This window comes from Rutilus rutilus (assembly GCF_951802725.1).
Source record: "Rutilus rutilus genome assembly, chromosome: 16".
NCBI lineage: Eukaryota > Metazoa > Chordata > Actinopteri > Cypriniformes > Leuciscidae > Rutilus > Rutilus rutilus.
Window position 1 is genome coordinate 6,379,389 of NC_140224.1, and position 22,391 is coordinate 6,401,779.

The following is a 22,391-nucleotide window of genomic DNA, read 5'->3' on the forward strand; positions in this document are numbered from 1 at the left end:
TTTTATTTATTTTTTGGTTAAAAAAAGAACACCTGACAGCAAAGCAATTGCTCCAGCTATTTTAATTGTATATCCATAAGCTATGTAAAATTGAAATATTTTTTCATTATTATTAAATTGTTATGTTTATTATATTAATACAATCATATTAATAATATATCATAAAACTACTTCCTAAGTAAAACTATATACATATATTTTAATGATTATTAAATTATTATATGAATTATTATTAAAATATTTTAAAATAAAACAATATATCGGATATTAAAAAATATATAATCATAAAATTATTAAATAGCCTACATTTTATTTGGATGTATAGTAACATCATGTACAGTTTACATTCACACAAAATGAGTTCAACTGATTTCACCAGTGCAAATGAAAAATCATTCACTGCTTTATTACGAGTTTAAAAGAGCGCGAGCGTCATTAAACCAGGCTTTAGTGCCCAGACGCGACGCTTTGAATTTGCGCTTACAATGAATAACATCGCGTCAGGAGCTGACTAGTAAAAAAGCTCTTTTTTTATGCTCAGTAGCGATCGTGTCTTTCTCTTCCACTTGATGTGTGTAGCCTATAGCATATTTAAGGTAACAATGCAATACATAATAGTAGCCTATAATATTACTGATATTAATAATATGACAATATCTGCAGTCAATATTGATTAAATGGGAGGGAAAAATCCTGCCCATACCGCAGCTGAAAAAATGATAAAAGCACTTATGTTATTCTACTGAAGTGGTATTCTGGAACTGTGAATAAATTGAATAAAACAGCAAAATAATAACAACAACAACAACAACAATAACATCTTCAATAAACAAAAAAGAGATTACCTTAGATAAAGTTTGATTAATATGTAGCCTATACAGTAGGCTACCGGTAAAAAGTCTGACCCATTACTATTTTTAATGGTTTTGAAAGAAGTTAGGCCTACTTATTATGCTCTACAAGCCTGCATTTATTTGATAAAAAAAAAAAAACATAAAAAAAAAAAAAAAAAACAGGAATATTCAGCAAGGGTGTGTTAAATATATAAAAAGTGATAGTGAAGACTTCAAAAAATCCTGAACAAAAAGTATCTCAGGTTATAAAATAAATATTAAGCACCATTTCAAACATTTGATAATAAATCAGAATATTATAAAGTTTTCTGAAAGATCACGTGACACTAAATTCAGCTTTGCATCACAGAAATATATTTTAAAGTATAGTAAAATAGAAAACCATTATTTTAAATTTTAATAATATTTCACTCACTAGGCTATATTATTTTTCTGTCTTTTTGATCAAATAAATCCAAAAACATTAAAAATAGCAATGTGTCCAAACTTATGTAGCCTACTGTGTAAGTAAAAATATATAAAATTTAAAAATGACATGTTGTATAAATAAAAAGGTTAGGAATCATATTTGTTTCAAGTGTTTTTTTTATTGGGGGTGGGGGCCTCCAACATGAATTTTGCCTAAGGCCTCCTAATGTCTATAACAGCCCTGGCTATGTAAGATGTAAAATTGAAAGAATGAATTAAATAAATACTGCTTTTCTGGGCCCTAATGTGCTGGAAAATAACTATTAATTAAAAAAAAAATGTCTAAGGTTTCTTACATTCTTTTTTCAATTATCACCAATAATTTGTTTTATTTCTATGTTTAAGACGCAATTAAGCAAAAAAAAAAAAAAAAAAAGAAACGAAAAGACAGGTATTTGCCTCATACATATGTTTTTGATGAACTCTTAAAGCCTATCTTCGTGAAAAAAGGTTAAATATTATTATTTTTAATGACATTCATGTGCAATAGGGAGAGTAATACAGTATTTTCCTATGAACCACATCGTGTTTAACACACAAACGATAAGTTCAGTTAAATTAAGTGAAATTAACAGTTTTGTTTTGATAGCTATCTATTTTTGCATCTTTTATCCACACTAGTTCACTTTCTGTTAATTTATTTAAGTGTAGACTAAGCTTCATTGCAGGATCTGGGTGCTTGCTGTGTGAAAAATCGATCGATAAATGAATATAGCAAAGGAAGTGCATTTAAACTCGCTTGCGCGTGCATGCGAAAGAGAGTGCGATTTGTCCGGGGAGTCGGATTTCGGTACAACACCGGCAACGGTAAATGGCAGTGAGCACAGCCCACCTATCCAAGAAGTGTCAGCTCTTATTTTGAAAAGGGCTTATTGAGGGGGCGTGACATCACATTGAAGCAATACCCCTGATTGGCTGACTACACGTGTGGATCGTAGTCACACTCTCTGCGGAAAGATAGTGCCAAAAAGATCTGTAGACGTGTGCAGAGGGATCTGTAAATGCCCTGTGATCTGCAAACGCGTGTAGAGGGATCTGTGAATGCCCTGTGATCTGCAAACGCATATTCAACACTTGCATGCTGAGCTTTGCACAGAATGTGTAAGAATGTCTTTTTACAGTGGTTTGAAAATACAAGTTAGACTGTGTTTGTTTGCAAATTGTGAGGAGGGCATTTGTAGATTTTTTAATGGGAAAAACAGCGAAACAGTTGTGCCAAAATTCTGAAAACAAATGCAACACAATCTACAAACAAATAATGACCCTCATGCGCAGACAAATCACTTTGCATTCATTAAAATTCTGGTTGTCAAGTATAAGTCACTGATTTCTATTTGTGAATCATGAAGAGTCTGTTTGTGGATTTTAAATCTATTTGTAGATCTCGTTTCACATTTGCGGATCATGAGGAGTTTGTTTGCAGATTTGGAATCTATTTACAGATTGTGTTTTACATTTGCAGATTATGAGGAGTTTGTTTGCAGATTTAAAATTTATTTGTAGATCTTGTTTGTGTTTACAAATTGTAATATGCATTTTTGACTCAGAGTCTCTTCATTTTCAATGATTATGGCATTATTTTGTCACAACAGCGAAACAATAGTGTCAGAATTCTGAAAACAAATGTGACACAATCTACAAACAGAACATGATCTTCACCTGCAAACACGTCACTTTACATTCATCCAAATTCTGGTTTTCAAGTACAAGTCACTGATTTCTATTTGTGAATCAGGATGTGTTTATTTGTGGATTTTTAATCTTTTTGTAGATCATGCTTTATATTTGTGGATCACAAAGAGTTTGTTTGAGGACTTTGTATCTATTTGTAGATCTTGTTTTACATTTGAGGATCATGAGGACTTTGTTTGCGGATTTTTAATCTATTTGTAGATTGTGCTTTGTATTTACAAGTTGTAATATCTATTTGTGACTTTTAGTCTGTCCATTTTCAATGGTTTTGGCATCAATTTACCCCCATACCAAATACCATGTTTTTCTGTCCTAGATTGTTCTTTCTTTCTGCTCAACACCAGGTATTGATCAAATAAAACATGCTACTGCTGATGTCTTCTTGTCATGGCCCACTGTTTGCTGTCTACCGACTTGTTTGTTTGACTTTGATATGGGCAAGTGGTCCCATGGTCCCTGTGCTCTCAGGACAAACTCTGCTGTGCACTATGTGCTATATAGCATCTTTTGACCTGAATTTCACATTAACTGCCATAACTGACGTCCAACAGTGAAGTTAATTTGTGTATTATCTAAGGAGGCATCCTTTTGATTGGTCTATGGTGAAGACCGAAAATTGCTAGCTTTTATGTTTCATAAATAATGGCGCCCCCTTGTGAAGAAAAGCACTTACTGTCTGAATTATTTTTGTATATGTGAGATTCAGACAATCAGGGTTCTGAATGGTGATTCATACAATTCCTTGCCTCTTTAAATGCAAATGTAGCTGTGGATAGACATATTGTCATAGACATATTGAAAACAGTTCCACAGATAACAAAGAGGATATATGCAGCACATAAAAAGCCTGAGAGCTATTGAGTCTTAAATAGCTTCTTTTACCGAGTAGTATTGATTTCAGTTTGGTCCATGTGTAAATTAGGCTTTCTGTAGCCTACTTAAGCTCTGTCAGCAGCCGCACACAATCCCAGTCACAGTCACACATGGTGTTCTCCTCCTCTCCGTCTCGGACGCCTCCGCTTGATGACCTTTGACACTTCACTGGGAGGAAAAATTAATAGTTCAGAACCCTGGTTATGCAGTTAAAAAGTTAGTTTTTTTTGGTCCACTTTAGACATTCTACTAACTATGGCCCTGTTTACATCTGCTATTAAGATGTGTTTTGGTCAATCTGATCACAGGTTGACGAGGGAGACCCATTCCTGTTTACACCTGTTGTTTTAATCTGTCTTTCAACCACTTCTGTCCTGACTTCTTTGAGGGGAGGGTTTATGGGTGGGTAAATGTATTGGCTTTTTCAGATATTTCTTGCGCAATTTTCATATGAACGCGAAAGCTGGCAACAGAAAAAAAAACATACAAAGAGCAGCGGCTTTCGTTTTTGCTCTGATAGCTGCAAGACCACGTGGAACGCTGTGAAATCAGGAATGATGATAGGATTGTGCTTGGTACGTTTTTCAAACCAAATTTGGGTCTTCAGAGTCAAATCCCGTCTGGCTAGCGCGCTTCCCATAGTGTTTACGCATTAAGTCAGTAGGAAGGAGAGTAGGCGCTCTTTTGTGGCTGTTGGAGCGCATTCGACCACATGAGCGTCTACACTATGAAAGCAATCCAGTCTAATGCGTTTTCAACTATCTCTGGAAGTGGACGAAAGTAGACAAGCTCAAAACGTTTTAGACCCCGGATACACCTTTATTTAGCATCGTCCACTTGTGATCCGATCGACCAAAACACATCTTAATACCAGATGTAAACAGGGCCTTTAAGTAACTTTGCAACTACATGTCAACTACCAGTCATGAGAGTATAAGTAGACTGCCTGCTTCATATCTGCTAACACTTTATTTTGATAGTCCCTCAACAGTGACTTTGCAAGTACGTCAACTTATTCCACTAACCTAACAGTCTACTAATACTCTAATTAGGATTTTATACAAAGATGGTTTTATGTAACTCGAAACATAAAAAGTAGTGTAACAGGAATAAAGTCAGCAAAAATGTCATAGGGACCTCATCATTTAAAAAAATAGTTCACTAAAACTCCAAAATGAGATGTTAGGCAGAATGTCTGAGCAATTTTTTTATGCTGCAAAACTCAAAAAAGGCATAATAAAGAACAATAAAATTGGTCCATATGAGTTTTTTCTGATCCGTTTTAAGCTTTGGTAGCATTGAAATATTTAAACTGTTTTAGCTAGATATACGAACAGCAGAATGGATGTTATCAATATAATGTACTGTAAACACAAATATGAGTGCAAGAAAATGATTGCACTAAAACGTTAATCTTTGAACACTATAGTGGTTATGAATAATTATGTCTGAAATAACTATATTACAATTGTTAAATAACTATTTACATTGATTAGCCCTAGAAAACCAACACTTTTGGAGATATTGGCAGTCATTTGTTTTGTGTATATTGTATTCTTACATGCATTATTCATTAATTTAGCCATAGTGAAATTCAGCGGAGGATAACGGCTGTTCATTACAATTCTCTGTCAGGCTGCTGTTATGCCCAGACACAGTGTACTATAGCTAATAGAAGCATTTCCCACTAGAATGCTAACTAATACATTTAGCTCCCTCTTCATAAGCATAAGAAGACTCAATTACAAACATGATTGTTGGAAGATCAGCTGGGAGTGAACTTCGTTTCTCTCAAATCAGATCAGCATTGAAATACCATGAGTTCACCTTTATCTGATTTAAATTTAGGTTAAATATACTGCTTGTGTGCTGATAGGCAGATGATAAGAAGAAAGCCATAATGCAATATAATAAGTGATTTTAAATCTATTTGATTGCCAGTTATATAAGCATTATGTATACACTCTTAAAAATAAAGGCTCTTTATTGGCATCTATGGTTCCATGAAGAACCTTTAACATACATGGAACCATTCCAATCCACAAAAGGTTCTTTATAGTGGAAAAGGATTCTTTATTTTTATTTTTATTTTCTTCACACTAAGAAAATATTTTTCTTTTAAGAATGGTTTACTCAAAGGTTCTTTGGGGAAACGAAAATGGTTTTTCTGTGGCATTGCTGCGGAAACCCCTTTTAACTTTATTTTCAAGAGTGTTATTCTGCAGTTGTGCATTATGTGAATTATTAACTTAGCATGGTTAGAGATGTTTCAAAAGGTGGCTTCCTTAAGGAGAACTGAGCTGCTCTTGCCTGGTTTGTAATATGTGCATCGATATGCTGTAGGTGTCAACACTGAAATGATTTAAAGCCAGAGTCACAGTTTTATCCAACAGTAGGATAGTAGTATGATAAATATAGACTTTTTTGTTGTTGTTGTTTAGTGGTTAAATAACCCTTGGTACTTCTTACCTTCTCCCATATTAACATTTGCTGTTTCCACCTTTGTCTGCTCTTGTTCTTAAAGGAAATTTACTATCTTTTAATTTGACTCGGAAAGCAGTTAAAGCAACAACCTACTTGACCCAATTAGAGCTATGGGCCTACATATTCGACTGGTAGATTTCTTTAAGAAGTAGCTAGTCTGTGTCACTATGAACTATTGCTCTGTTTGTTAGAGCATCAAAACCAGCCTGACAATCAATAGCATGAGTTTAGGAAGTTCACTTCACTTCATACACAAGCAAATGTGACAAAGTTTCTACTTACTGAACTCTGCCCTGAGAATTTATACAGTAAAAAGACGTTTGACCAACAGAAGATCCAAATATCACAGATTGACCTCTTATACAAATGCAAAGAATAAAAACTTCAAACTGTTTTGGTTGTACAATGAAAGTCAATGGGTTCCAAAATAGTTTCTTTATATAGACATTTTTCAAAGTATCTTGATTTGTATTCCACAGAAGAAATAATGTCATACAGTCCTAATATGGTCAGAGAAGTCCAGGAGGGAGACGGAATGGAGGCGGACCAGGGGGCGGGGTGGAGGGCCAGGTCTGTGGAAGAGGAACTGAAGACGAAGGAAGAGCAGGGAACCGAGGCGGAGCAGGCAGGTCAGGTGGCCAGGGTGGCACAGGCTCAATCAAAGACCACCTCAGCAGAGCTGAAGATCCCCATGGCAGAGCAGATGACCACCACAGCACAGCAAATGGTACTGAAGACCCCACGGCGGAGCAGAAGACCACCACAGCAGAGCAGACGGTACTGAAGACCCCCATGGCGGAGCAGAAGAACACCACAGCAGAGCAGACGGTACTGAAGACCCCCACGGCGGAGCAGAAGACCACCACAGCAGAGCAGATGGTACTGAAGACCCCCACGGCAGAGCAGAAGACCACCTCAGCCTTGTAGGCGGTACTGAAGACCCCCACGGTGGAGCAGAAGACCACCACAGCAGAGCAGATGGTACTGAAGACCCCCACGGTGGAGCAGAAGACCAACTCAGCCTTGTAGACGGAACTGAAGACCCCCACGGCAGAGCAGAAGACCACCACAACAGCGTAGACCACCAAGGCGTAGCTGAGGACCACTAAGGTGGAGCTGGCAGAACTGACACCAACCACTGCGGATCCGAAGACCCCCAGGGCAGATCTCGCGTAACTGGAGACCATCATGGCTGTTCAGGCGAAACTGAAACACAGAGCACAGAGAGGTTTGGATTGGCCTCAGAGGCCATGTCAAAACATTGCTGGTCATAACGGAACTGGCAGGGTGTTCCAGGTTGGTCTCTGAGGTCATTTCTGGGCAGACAGGAAGTTCATAAACGACCTCTGTGGTCGTGTAAACAGGGTGTTTGGGAACGACCTCTGTGGTCGTGTCGAGGTAGACCGGAAGTTCATGGATGACCTCCGAGGTCATAAATCAGTGGTGTGTCCTCCAGACTTGAAGCCAGTCTCAAGTGCCTAGGGAGTCGGGACTGCCTTAATGGCTTCATCTAAAATGTTCATGATGACCGGGAGCACTGACGTGGCGTCCATGACGGCTGAAGACTCTGGTGTGGCATCCGTGACGGCAGGAGACTCTGACGTAGTATTAGTGACAGCTGGAGGATCTGCCGTGGCGGCCATGTTTGTGAACAGGCTCTGGTGCAGCGGCCATGTTGTGACTGGAAAGCACTGAGAGCACAGGACTAGCAAACTGGACTTGCTGGAAACCATGATGTGCCAAGCTGGGAAGGAGGTCCCAGTCAACTAAAGGGCATAATCTAGGGACTAGCTCAGTGATCCTCGAGGACAATCACGGATCAGTGTGGATTGTAATGGTGTGATTGTTGAGTTCATAACGAAATGTCAATGAGAGCACAATCTGGGAGGTCAGTGAAATTAGCAATACCTAGGAAGTCCTTAATGTGGTCCTCGAGCGAGCGAGTTCCCTGATGAAGGCAGATGAGACGTACTGCTGGAACCACGGTACTGCTCAGAGACAGAAAGGTTCAGGATCCAAATACAGTTTTTTAAAGGGTAATCCAAAGATGTAGTCCTATAAACAGGCAAGAGATCGTAAACAAAGAGCAAACAGTCCAACACAAACACCAGACAGGAAACTAGTGATGCTACATATGACACTTAAGCTTCAAAGCGCGTATCGAGTATGCAGCGGAATTTCTCACGTATTGTTTTCAGAGACACATGTGATCAACGAAAAATGAAGCCTCACTTTCTTTCCAGTCACGTGAATGCTTCAATTTGCGTGTCGGAATGTTTGAACCCAGACCAAATTTTTGATAAATACACCTATAGCCTATGTCACATGATCATATATTCCGCCATATAAACAGCATAGAAACCACTAAATAATTAGACCACCATTTGCATCAAGCAACTATTTTTATAGTTAATATTTATATAATTGTTACATTTAATTTACTGCCACACTTTAAGTGAATTATATTATCAGAAAACTGAACATTTAGCCTAACATCAGGCTTTTATTTGAGCTTAATAGATCGGCGCAGCGCACTAAGGTTTATGGCTGCTATAAATTTGACCTGCCACAAGATGGCGCTGTTTTCGACACGCTTGATGCTTCAAATCTTTTTCCAGAACAATCAGGGGAAAGCCTCAGTGCTTCATGAGGCTTAATTTGCCCATCCCTACAGGAAACTCAGGCAAACAGTTAGGGGTCAAACCCATGGAACATGAAATCAGAAGAGTGCTCAGAAATGTAGCATAACACTAGGCAAGACTTCACAAAGAATGACAGAGATTACCAGGCTTATATAGGATGAGCTAAACAGGCTAATGAGACACAGCTGTAAACAATCAGTGATGATGAGACCGGGCAAAGGGTTATGGCAAATGTAGTTGTTGATTGAGTGGCAATAATCTGGGGTGGAATTCCCTCTGGTGGCCATCAGGGCACTCCAGCTGGTGATCGTGACAGTAATACTTAAGTACATCTTTAAATGGAATTTCATATTTGAATCAAAATCTGCTAAGGGGTAATAATGGAACAACAGTTTTATTTACAGCAGGATCTGCATTTTCATCGGTTTACCTAAAAGATTTTTGTTATGGTCGGCACGATAGCCTCATGGGCAGCGTACTGACATATGGCGCCATTGTGCTTCGGGTGACCCGAGTTCGAATCCCGGCTTGTGGACCTTTCCTGATCCCGTCCCCCGTTTCTCTCCCACCTTGCTTCCTGTCCACTCTATACTATCCTATCACAATAAAGGCAAAAATCACAAAAAAAAAAGAAAAGATTTTTGTTATAAGAGACAATTTGCGTTTGAATTTGCGACAGCTGAATGTAAAATTTTTGACAAGAAAAGCATATACGTTTCTAAATAATGTAGTTTATTTAGCCACAAAATAAACTTCATTCCATAAAATAAGTATAATGAACTACGCAAAAAGTATTTTGAACGTCTCCAGCAAATATTATAATTACTCAAAAATCAAACAGTCCATTCCTCACTCATATTATCACATCTGTCAAAAACTTATGCTAAAAACATTGACATAACACACTCATGGGCATCAGCCACTTCACTGAATACTTGACGGCTAAGAAATAATCTGTTGGATCTGTTTTCAAATAATTTTAATATCACAATATAGTCTGTCAAAAAATAACGTGCACAATCCATGGTAGCATTTACGAGAAGGGGTCCTTTTCGCCCTATCCATTTCCAGAAAATGGCGGCCAGAGCGGCTTCAACACGTTGTCTGTCAGAGACAATAACGTACATAATACATAACGCACGTGAGTATAAATTTGTTCTTCATTCACTTAAATTGAATCGGAATGATCAGGGAACTGAGTGAAATACTTAACACTGCGTGCTAAAAAGAATAAATGCCAATCCAATTAAAAAACTTCGCCAGGTTAGTGAACATCATTCAACATATGTTGGTTTTGACGGACATTTGTTATGCACAAACAGGCATTATAATTCTGACATTCTTGATTTCAATATTTTCCATTTATATCGTTTTTTTCATAATTTTGGCAATAGATGAATTGTTAAATGAGTGATCTTGAGATGAGTTTATGAGTGATCTTGAGATGTTTATGTTCATTATTATTGTAACGTTATGTGCTTTGAGACGTACCTTGCAGCCTCTGCTCTGTGCTTTTGAAGGTGACGTGGCTTTAGATGCTTAAAGTGAGGGTACAAACGTATGCTTTCAAGGCTAGCTTGCTATTGCTAGCCTGTTCGAAATTACCTACCCTACATTTAGGCACACCTAAGTGGCCTTTTATTTCAATAACATTATATTATCTGTAAGTACAGCTTTTTAAAATATACTTTTAAGTTTTGAAGTGCACATTTAATATAGTTAAGCACACGTCTTTTTCACAAGGGTGTCCCTTTAAGACTAGCTTAAGTCACCCCAGCCCGCTCACTTGTGATATGTCTGATAATAATTGCATCACAAAGCTGATCCAACATCTCCTTCCAAAATTGTACCAGATCTTATAAGATATACTATTCGATGTATCAGTATGTCATACTTAAAGAGGTTCTAACCATTTTTCTGGTGCTACACACAGGAGCTCACCTATCCTGACAGTTTCTTATTGTTTTGTCGAAACTAGTCTGATTCAAGTGCCCTGACCTTTTCATCCGTACACTCGCTCCATGGATATAGACACGGTGGTGGGGGTGAGACAGGCACTCAAGGACCTCTGTTGAATTTGAATATCTCTACAGCCCGAGGGCTGAGAACGTTTTGGAGTTGCGAGTACACATATGCTGGTTTATGATTAAAATGGCCATCTGTTGCCCACCCATTTGTTCGTTCTTAGCTCTGTGAGGCAAAAAATTACATTTGAATTTCAGAGTTATTGTTTTGCATACAATTTTGGCACAGCCTCAAGACACACGACACACACACACACACACACCCTTAGAAAGTACAGTATCATATTAGAATGATTTCTGAATGATCGTGTGACACTGAAGACTGGAGTAAATATGCTGAAAATTCAGCTTTCCATTTCATGAATAAATTATATGTTTAATATATTAAAATAGAAAACAGTTGGTTTAAATTGTAATAATATTTCACAATATTACTGTTTTTCTATATTTTTGATTAGATAAATGCAGCCTTGGTGAGCAAAAGACATTTCTTTCAAATACAGTAAAAAAAAATTAAATGTTGACCGGTAGTGGATGTTAGAAAGGACCTCTCATATGTGAATGGTTTACTATTCTAAGATATTCCTACGCCTAAATCTTGTTCACTACCCCTAAACCTCTTGAGAAACACATGATTCGGCAAAATTTCTTCACTAGTTTATGCTCGTCTAGTAAGTTAATGTATTTCTATTGTTGTTTTTTCCATCCATTAAATGCACTTGAAGTCAGCTCTGTCTTGGGTACTTTTTGGAGGAGTGTTAAGCTTGCTGCATAGCTATGTATCGCTACACATAGATATAATAAATACATTTATTAAATGAATGAATATAAATAAAAAGGAATAAATAAAATAAAATAAAGAGAAACAGCACTTTGATATACAAAACAATATTTGCAGGAAAGAGGCATCATCTTCTGTGAGTTTGGTCAGCAGAGTCCAGTCTCCGGGAATTTGTATGAGAGCACTTGATAATCACATCCTGGCAGGAGCGAGATCCGAGTGCTGCGGATCAGTGGATGAGAGAGGTGTTGAAAAGACGAGTTTCATTCCCTGGCAATTATAGCAGCCAAGGAATAAATATGTTCCACCACAAGAGATTACAGTGAGGGTGCAAACCTAAAAATAAACCCATATCATTGAAGTCCCACTGAAAAGCTGCAAAATAACAAACAATGCCCACATCATGATGACTTCCAGAAATATTTCTTTCATCAACTCTCTCTGGGGTACAAAGGAAAAGTTCAAAAACTGTCACTATTCACTCACTTTAATACCATGCAGAGAATATTTGAAGAATCTTCATGCAGCTTTCTTGGATTCAACATTTCATACATGCCTGTCAAGCTCCAAACAGAACAGAAAAACCCATAAAGGACCATTCATTCAGTCCAAATCCATGCTGCAGGAATGACTGATTTTTTTTTAGACCAAAAGCAAGTTTGCATTGCAGCACTTCCGGATCCATTAAATGTCTGAAATAAGGTCTGTGGTAAACACAAGCTCAAGACATTTTTATGTTTTATTCTACAAGATAAAATAAATCAGTAATACCCCCTTGTGATTTTTTTAAAGGGCTAGTTCACCCAAAAATGAAAATTCTGTCAGTAATTACTCACCCTCATGTTGTTCCAACCCCGTAAGACCTTCGTTCATCTTCGGAACACAAATTAAGATATTTTTGATTAAATCTGAGAGCTGGCTCACTCCTCCACAGACCTCTAGGTGACCGAAACTTGCTGGCCCAGAAAATGTATTAAAGAGATCGTTAATATAGTCCAAGTGACTACAGTGGCTCAATCTTAAGTATATCAAGCGACGAGAATACTTTTTGTGCGCAAAAACAAACAAAAATAACGACTTTATTCCACTATTCATTTCCTTCTATCTGGGCCTCGAGTTAGTTTACGTAGTGTTTTTGCGCAGCGCGTCTGTGTTGTACGTCACACGCATCACACACATGACCAGCGTCGGCCAATAGTGAGCCTACGTGGTGACGTGCAACACAGACGCGCTGCGCAAAAACACTACGTGAACTCACTCGAGGCCCAGAGAGAAGGAAATGAATAGTGGAATAAAGTCGTTATTTTTGTGTTTTTTTGCGCACAAAAAGTATTCTCGTCGCTTGATGTAGTCACTGTAGTCACTTGGACTATATTAACGATCTCTTTAATACATTTTCTGGGCCAGCAAGTTTCGGTCACCTAGAAGTCTATGGAGGAGTGAGCCAGCTCTCAGATTTCATCAAAAATATCTTAATTTGTGTTCCGAAGATGAACGAAGGTCTTACAGGGTTGGAACAACATGAGGGTGAGTAATTACTGACAGAATTTTCATTTTTGGGTGAACTAACCCTTTAAGACTTTTCCTTATTTTGAAAAAGGCGGTTTCTGGCTAAATAGGACTATAGATGTTGTCATTGACATTAAACACCATCACACCAAATAGGAAAATGCATTAGTCCACTTTCACATCTTCATTGTGTTCATAATCATGCTCTTGCAAACTAACTCAAACTTTCAGGGAAACCGGTTTTTTTTAAACAAAGACTGAAAAAGCTATTGGAGGCTTAAAGAGGACCAATTATTCCCCTTTTCAAAGTCTTGAATTTGTTTTGGGGTTTACTAGATTAAGTTTTCATGCTTGAATATCCAAAAAAACAAAACAAAAAAACATTATTTATAATATTTTACATTGTTGCAGCTCCTCTCTTTCCAGTCTATCAGTAACGCCCTGTTTAGTTCCTGTCTCTTTGAAGCCCCTGTTTCTGTTGTGGACTACTTGCATGGACATGAGGGTGAGTAAATACATTTCTTTTGGTGGAACTATCCCTTTAAGTGCTCTTCTGCTTTCGTATTGAGTAAAGCTGCACTTAAGACTCCCAGCCCCCTCCTTTCCATCACAGTCTCTCAGCAACATCAGCTCAGGCAGTGTCTCCTCCTTCCTCCATTTAGATAAATCCAGCAGTCGAGGCGCATGATGACATAAACATCATTGATTTTGCAACATCCTGTCTTCACTTAGGGATGCTCTACAGTTTCGATGAGAGAAATCGTATGCATTACAGGAAGACCATTGACTGTCAGACCATTGAATGTCTATCTGAAAGCTGATACTCCTTCCCCTGGAGAGCTGCGGATGGCATTGCCTCATTGGGATGAGATAACCAACCATGCTCAAATTTTGTGAATCACAGCAGGTTTTGTCTTGTGTGACATAAACAAAGCAGAGAGAGAACAGAAGTCAAGGTGACCTGATCAGTCAGACGGAGAAGGAAAATAACCAAACAAACAAAAATGACTATATTGTTTTTGCTGAAACTTTGCTGACAACAAATTAAAAAAGAAAAAATTGAAAACTAGTACCCATAGTTGTTGTGTATTAGTTTTTACCATCCGTAAGGTTGAACAGTGAAATCTTCTTTTCCATATTCCAGATCAGTGGGTTTGTAAAGATTAACTTTAGCTTTTCTTGGATGACTGAGCCAAGAAGACCAACATATGCATAATATGATATTTGAGGTGTTTCTGTTCAGAGGCTGGAAATAACAGCTTTCGCGGAATGCTAAAAGTTTGATTGTATTATAGACCATGCACCATATAAAGTGAAATAATAATAATAATAATAATAATAATAATAAAATTAAAGCAGCATTTTATCACCCTGTACTTCATTTACCACATATGCCAGAAGAAGCCTTAACTCATCAAAATGTCGATAAACATGCAACCCTTTTATAAGTTACAAGATTCAACACATTTTTTAAAGTCAGTTTAATGTAATTTAAGTTGAAATGACTTACATTTTTAAGTACAATCAACTTGGATGTTTAAGGCAGCAACTTTTTTTTTCAGTGTACTTAATAAATGACTAGAACGCAGATGCTAAAACTAACCATCCCTCAATAGGAACAAACAAACAAACAAACAATACATAAACACATAAAATAAAATATGATTTATATATCAGTTATAAAACACACACAAACAAATCATTTCAATACTATTTATTTATTTAAAATAAATTCATATTTCAGTAACAAAAAACAATCACAAAATTTGGAATGTATTAGCCTATAATATTTGCTACTGAAATATAAATAGTTTATTTAGTATATCATAAATATAATATTAAATAAATAATTGTAATTAAAATAAAATAAAGAAATTTTGTAGTTTGTGTGGTTTTTGATTGTTACTGAAAGATAAATAATATATTTTTGTTTATTTATGTATTTAGCTATTATTTTAGCCTATAACAAAAAAAAGTATGTTTTTCCAAGAAGGCTTTGTCTATCTGTACATTACTGTGTCTGAGTGCTGCGTGGACTTATAAGGCAATAAGGCACGTCACCAATCATATATGATCATTGATTCTATTTGAGGCTCGAGATCGTGTGTTTAGAAAGCGTTTGACTGGAGCGGAGTGATCATGATCAGGTCTCTCTGGGGAAGGAGGGAGAGGAACATCTAATTGGTTTCTCAATGAAACAATCGTCCCAGTCTGCAGGAAGGGTGTGCTCGGAGCACAGCTGCTCTGTGGTAAAGTGAATCTTGACTGACAGAGTTAAGACATCATTCCGCGGCAGTCTTCTTCTGTTCAAACTTCAAACATGAGTGAATTAGACGAAGAATTTGCCAAGATGCTGCTCATAAAAGAGGAGAGGATAAAGGAAATGGAGAGGCTGCTGTCGGCAAAGGAGCAGGAGGTGAATGAACTGAAGAGAAAGCTGCACAAATGTCAGTCAGTTCTGCCGAGCGCTATTGGACCCAGAAGAACCAGGCGCGCGCAGGGCATCTCCGCGGAACCGCAGACATTCAAGTCTTTCCAGGACTTGACAAGCGAAGCTTTACGCAAACACCCCAAGTCGGACAGGTAAGAACCCTTCATTTAGCCTACTATCTATTAGACGTGTGCTTTTTGCCTCGGTGTCATCACTGTGGATGGTCTCCGTCTCTGTTACCCCGCGGTGTGAGTGACTATAGTAGCCTACTAATACTGCTCCACTTAGATCAAGATTAGATTTTCACACGTGGCTATATGACACTACACTATCCCAGCTAACAAAAATATGTTTAAGAACGTTTGCTAACGTTCCTATAACTTTGAGAGAACATTGCCAGAACGTTAAGGAAGTTCTGAGAATGTTCCCTGTCAGCTGATACTGAATACAATTTTACACGTGACTAGAAACTATAGGCAAGATTTAGTCACTTTGTAAGACTACTATACTATACTATACTATACTATACTATACTATACTATACTATACTATACTATAGGCTACTATAGGCTACTATACTATACTATACTATAGCCTACTATACTATACTATACTATACTAATGACTAGGCTACTATACTATACTATACTATACTATACTATACTATACTATACTATACTATACTAATGACTATACAATACAATACTATACTATACTATAGGCTACTATAGGCTACCATACTATACTATACTATACTATACTGTACTGTACTATAGCCTACTATACTATACTATACTGTACTATTATAGCCTACTAAACTATACTGTACTATACTATACTATACTAATGACTAGGCTACTATACTATACTATACTATATTAATGACTAGGCTACTATACTATACTATATTGTACTATACTAATGACTAGGCTACTATACTATACTATACTATACTAATGACTAGGCTACTATATACTATACTATACTATACTATACTGTACTATACTAATGACTAGGCTACTATACTATACTATACTATACTAATGACTAGGCTACTATACTATACTATACTATACTATACTAATGACTAGGCTACTATACTATACTATACTATACTATACTAATGACTAGGCTACTATATACTATACTATACTGTACTATACTAATGACTAGGCTACTATACTATACTATACTATACTAATGACTAGGCTACTATACTATACTATACTGTACTATACTAATGACTAGGCTACTATACTATACTATACTATACTATACTATACTAATGACTAGGCTACTATATACTATACTATACTATACTATACTATACTGTACTATACTAATGACTAGGCTACTATACTATACTATACTATACTAATGACTAGGCTACTATACTATAGTATAGTAGCCTAGTCATTAGTATAGTATAGTATAGTATAGTATAGTAGCCTAGTCATTAGTATAGTACAGTATAGTATAGTACAGTATAGATACTGTACTATACTATACTAATGACTAGGCTACTATACTATACTATACTATACTATACTATACTATACTATACTATACTATACTATACTATACTAATGACTATACAATACAATACAATACAATACAATACAATACTATACTATACTATACTATACTGGCCTAAACCTGGTAAGAATATTAAATCTGGAACTGAGAAAAAGTACTTTAAGCTTTTGATTTGATTATAAATATCAAACAAACAAAAGTTTCCACGCTCTGAATGTGAACAGTCGAGTCAAACTAGTCAATCCATGATCTGTTGTATAATAATGAATTGATTGTTAGACGTGTTACAGTGCAGTATATTGTGGACAGGTGCAGAGTAGTGGTGGTTGCTAAATTTGATTGATTGCACTTTTTTTTGTACTTGATTGTATAGCAGATGGGCATCACTATGGTATTTCATTGGACAATTCAGTTCTTAGAATCTTAGAAGCAAGTAATGATGAGTCATGAGCACTTCAGTGTATTGTCAATGACCTGCTATATATTTCTTCCAAGTTTCAGTACTTTTTAAAATGCAACTTGTTCTTTCTGGGAATTAAATGAGTGGAGCACATGCTTTCCGAAAAAAGGTGTGAGTTGTGGGTTAGGGTTTAAATGCTTCTGTTTTAACTTTCAGCAGTTTTGCCTCTAACAATGCAATGGATCAAATGAGATGCAGGTTACATGTTTATTAAAGTGATTTTTGCATGGCATCAAGCTATATGCATCATAATTAGCTGACATTAAAATATATACTATTGGTTGTAATGCCTAATATAATGCATTGACATAAAAGTTCACATCTGGTCTAATGCTTTTAGGCATAAAAGCACTCTTTGACACTCTTGCTCAATGTCTAATAGGCCTTCTGTACAACCCTAACCTTGTTGAATATTTAATGCTGGTTGTTAAATATTTAATGTCATAGATATTCACTGCTATATTTAGGATTCACATATTATAACTTTCAACTTTTCCTGGAAACTCGTGGAATGTGCCACATTTTGTGGGAATGAGTAAACGCCATTTCAGTAAATGAATATCTTTATTAACTTCTGCGGGGGGCGGTGGGAGCTGTGGCTTTCTGAATATGATTGAGATTTATGCTACATTTTTATGTTGCATTTGACAGTAATACACAGAAGTAAGTACACTTTGGGATATTAAGCAGTCTTGGCACTTCTTTTAACTATTGGCTGCCCTTTAAAATGACTCAAAAGTAAATTAACTTCCTGTTAGTAGCCACTAGATGTCAGTAAAATGTCATCACCCCTTGAAGGGTTGATATTAAAACAGTGAGGAATCTGTGACAGGCACTGAAAGCTGCACTCAGGCTGTGTCCGAAATCGCATACTTCCCTACTATATAGTAAAACAGTATGTGACAAAATAAGTAACCTATGTCCGAATGCACAGTACTCATAAAAGAGTAGGCAAAAAGTACCCGGATGGCCTACTACTTTCGACGAGATTCTGAAGTGTGCATATCATGGACACTTTACTATCCCATGAGGCCACGGGAGAGGATTTGTGAATAGCAGTGAAGCAACGCAACTGACGCTGGTAGGTCACATGATGTTGACAGCATGGTGAATGTAGTCTGACCGGATTACATTCATACCACACACTCATAATATATAGAATATAGTTGTTTAAGTGTTTGCAAAGTACGTACTCATTCAAAATAAGAGAGTATGTGATTTCAGACGCAGCCTCTGTATTGTTTTACAGTGGGCTTGCAGTGTTACTGACACCTATCATGAAGTGTGGATGGAAAAGAAAATTGTATTAATTCATGATGCCATTATAATGCTCCAATTACATGTATATTTATGACTGTGTAAATAATTTATTCAGCAATTAAAAGTGACAGAGAGTTATTGAGTGAGTAGTATGTGATCTCAACATGGCGGCCATCATGACGGTTGACGGATAAAAAGCTTTTTCTAATCCACTGATATCACTGGAGTATTCATTACATATAATACAACAAACTGGTGTAATGAGTTTTAAATAAAGCTCATCTAATATATATATATATATATATGCAACCAAGGCATATAAAATATAAGGTATGTTAGTTACATTAAATCTCAATTAAATTGACAATTTTTCCTGTTGGTTTGAGTTTAAAGATCACCTGAGCTTATGGCATTTCAAAAATAAAAATAAATCAATAATATATTATTGATTTATATATATATATATATATATATATATATATATATTATTGATTTATTTTTATTTTTGAAATGCCATAAGCTCAGGTGATCTATAAACTCATATTGTTTATATATACAGTATATAATAGAAGTTTTCTATTTTAATATATTTCAGCATATAACATTTGTAGAATATTTTCATGATTCTTTAATGAATAAAAAGTTCAAAACAAAAGCATTCATTTGAAATATAAATCTTTTTTAACATTATCAATGTTTTTAATTTTACTTTTGTTTAGTTTAATGTGTCCTTGCTGAATAAAAGTAATATTTTTATTATTATATTCTTTTCAATCATATACTTACCCCAAACTTTTGAATGGGAGAGTTTCCAGAAAAAATATTAAGCAGAAAAATTAGTTATCAGCATATTCATTATATTTCATATATATTTTTAAATTATACTTTAAAATAAATTAAAATAGAAAACAGTTATTTTAAATAGTAGTAATATTCCACAATATTATTGTCATTTTAAACCATTTAACTTGTTTTTATTTTAATATAGCGTCGTATATATGTACATATCAGGTTCTTGCGACTGATTATAAAGCGATCTCTTTGACAAATACTGCCCACCCTCGTCTCTGATCCTGTGTGTTCTAATGTAGAACTCCTTATATAATCAACAAGCTGCTTGAAAAGCACTTGAGAATGGAAAGTGTGTTATCTTTCCTGTGCTCGTCCTGCAGATACGGGCTCAGGCCTTCCACATTAGCATCACGTCTCTCACGTCCACATTGGCACAGACACTTTGATCTGCAGTTCGTGTAAATGGTTTGCGAGAACGACAGAGCCTCATCATCAATAGTGCTTAATTGGTCTTTTCTGCTATGCATGATAAATGGGATTCACATTCATTTAGGACAGTGCTCATGGAAATCAGTTAAAAGGAAGGCATGGACTAGATACTGAATAATGTCCCTAGTGAGGTGTGTGTGCTACATTGTGGGTTTCAAGATTCAGGACATTTATTAACAACTTTATTAACATCCTTTCTATCAAACTAACAGAATGGTATATGAAACAAGAAATGTTGCTTACTGTGCAAACTACAGTGTGCAGTGAAAAAGACAAATATAACAGTTTGCAAATATGTCTTCTACAGCTTAACCTTCATATTATTATAATACATATTTATATATAAAGCAATTCCTTTTAACTACTGATGTTATTGTAGCTATTTGCAGCAATTCGTGTTAAATCTTTATTCATCTCTGTCTGGGTGTTGTAGACTTTCTCCACTAGAGGACGCTTTTGATCCTATTTTTAAAGATTGTTTGTTCTTGCCGTATTGTGTGTGTGTGTGTGTGTGTGTGTGTGTATTAATACACTAATAATTATTAAGCTAAAAGTTTCAATGTATATCCTTTTATATATCCTTTAGTTCTTTTTGAAGCTGTTGTTTTTTTTGTTTGTTATTCATTTATTTGATCAAATTTTGTTTTAATTACACCAATAGTTCAGTTGTGATTCACACTCAACATTCAAAATCTTTTGTTATTTTATCTAACACATGGAGGGAAACACCAGTGTGAATTACAAAATGAATTCTTGATGTAATTAAAAAGATTCACACAAAACGAGACAATACAAGACGAGAGCATGGTGTTGACTTAAAAAAAAGAAGTTTTAATTAGATTTAAAATTTAAAATTTAAAATTTAAAATTTAGTTACATTTTTTGTAATTTTGTTGTGTTTTTTTTGTGTCATTTTTAGTAGTATTTTTTTATTTTATTAATTATTATTTTAGTTTTAGTTATTTTAGTACTTCAACTTAAAGTAAACGAAAATGATAATTGTTGCCTTTGCAACTAGCTGAAATAAAATTCTGTTTCAAGTAATGATTAATGATAATAACCCTGTTTTGTAATTATAATGTTCCAGGATTCCACAGGTTTCTGTCTAACAGGCTTTCTGATAGTGTAATACACAGCAAGAGGGCAGACAAGTGTAGCAATTTCATTCTTAGTTACATTGTTAGCTCCCCCCCCAACCAGACGGTGGGGCAGTTAATGAGGTGAAATGAAGCCCCAGCTGGTCATCTATTGATGGGAAGGATCCAGATGATGCAGGGGCTGTGAAAAAGAATCATGCGTTAGAACACCAGAGCATCATGTTCTGTGCTCACTGCAAAAAATGCTTTCTTAATTAGTATTTTTGTTTTGTTTCCAGTCCAAATATCTAGAAATTCTTACATCAAGAAGTGTTTACTAGAGAAGTAAAATGACATAAGAAATTCTATTTTGTTTTAAGATACAAAGAAAGTAATTTAAGTAATTTTTGCTTAAAACAAGCAAAATTATCTGCCAATGGGGTAAGAAAAATAATCTTGTTTTCCATTTGAATTAAGATTTTTTTTCTTGTTTTCCATTCGAATTCAGATTTTTTTTTCTTACCCCATTGGCAGATAATTTTGCTTGTTTTAAGCAAAAATTACTTTCTTTTTATCTTAAAACAAAATAGAATTTCTTATGTCATTTTACTTCTCTAGTAAATGCTTCTTGATTTAAGAATTTTTAGATATTTGGACTGGAAACAAAACAAAAATACTAAGTAAGAAAAGCATTTTTTGCAGTGCTGATGAAGTATAGAGGTAAAGCTGCAGTAGGTTAAACAATAATGGGCATCATTAGTGTTGTATTTAATCATCACTGGACAGTGAGAGGCTGCAGAAAATGCACATCAATGAGATACAGCAGTGATGTTAATATATTAACTTAGAAGAATATTTTTAGCAGTGTTAAAAGTGAAAACACACACACACACACACACACACACACACACACACACACACACACACACACACACACACACACACACACACACACACACACACACACACACATGCGCGCACATGCATATACAAACACACATCCAACCCATAAGATATCCC

General features: G+C 35.8%; 1 protein-coding gene across 1 annotated transcript in view; it reads left to right on the forward strand.

The window, feature by feature from the left end:
- Positions 1-15,647: 15,647 nt before the first annotated feature.
- prkg1 (protein kinase cGMP-dependent 1) overlaps positions 15,648-22,391 on the forward strand; it is a gene marked incomplete at its 5' end in the record, with an annotated part of 174,781 nt that continues 168,037 nt past the window's right edge. The window contains one exon of the mRNA XM_084433534.1: positions 15,648-15,910. Coding sequence (XP_084289660.1) covers positions 15,648-15,910 — 263 coding nt within the window. The remainder of the gene's footprint in view (positions 15,911-22,391) is intronic.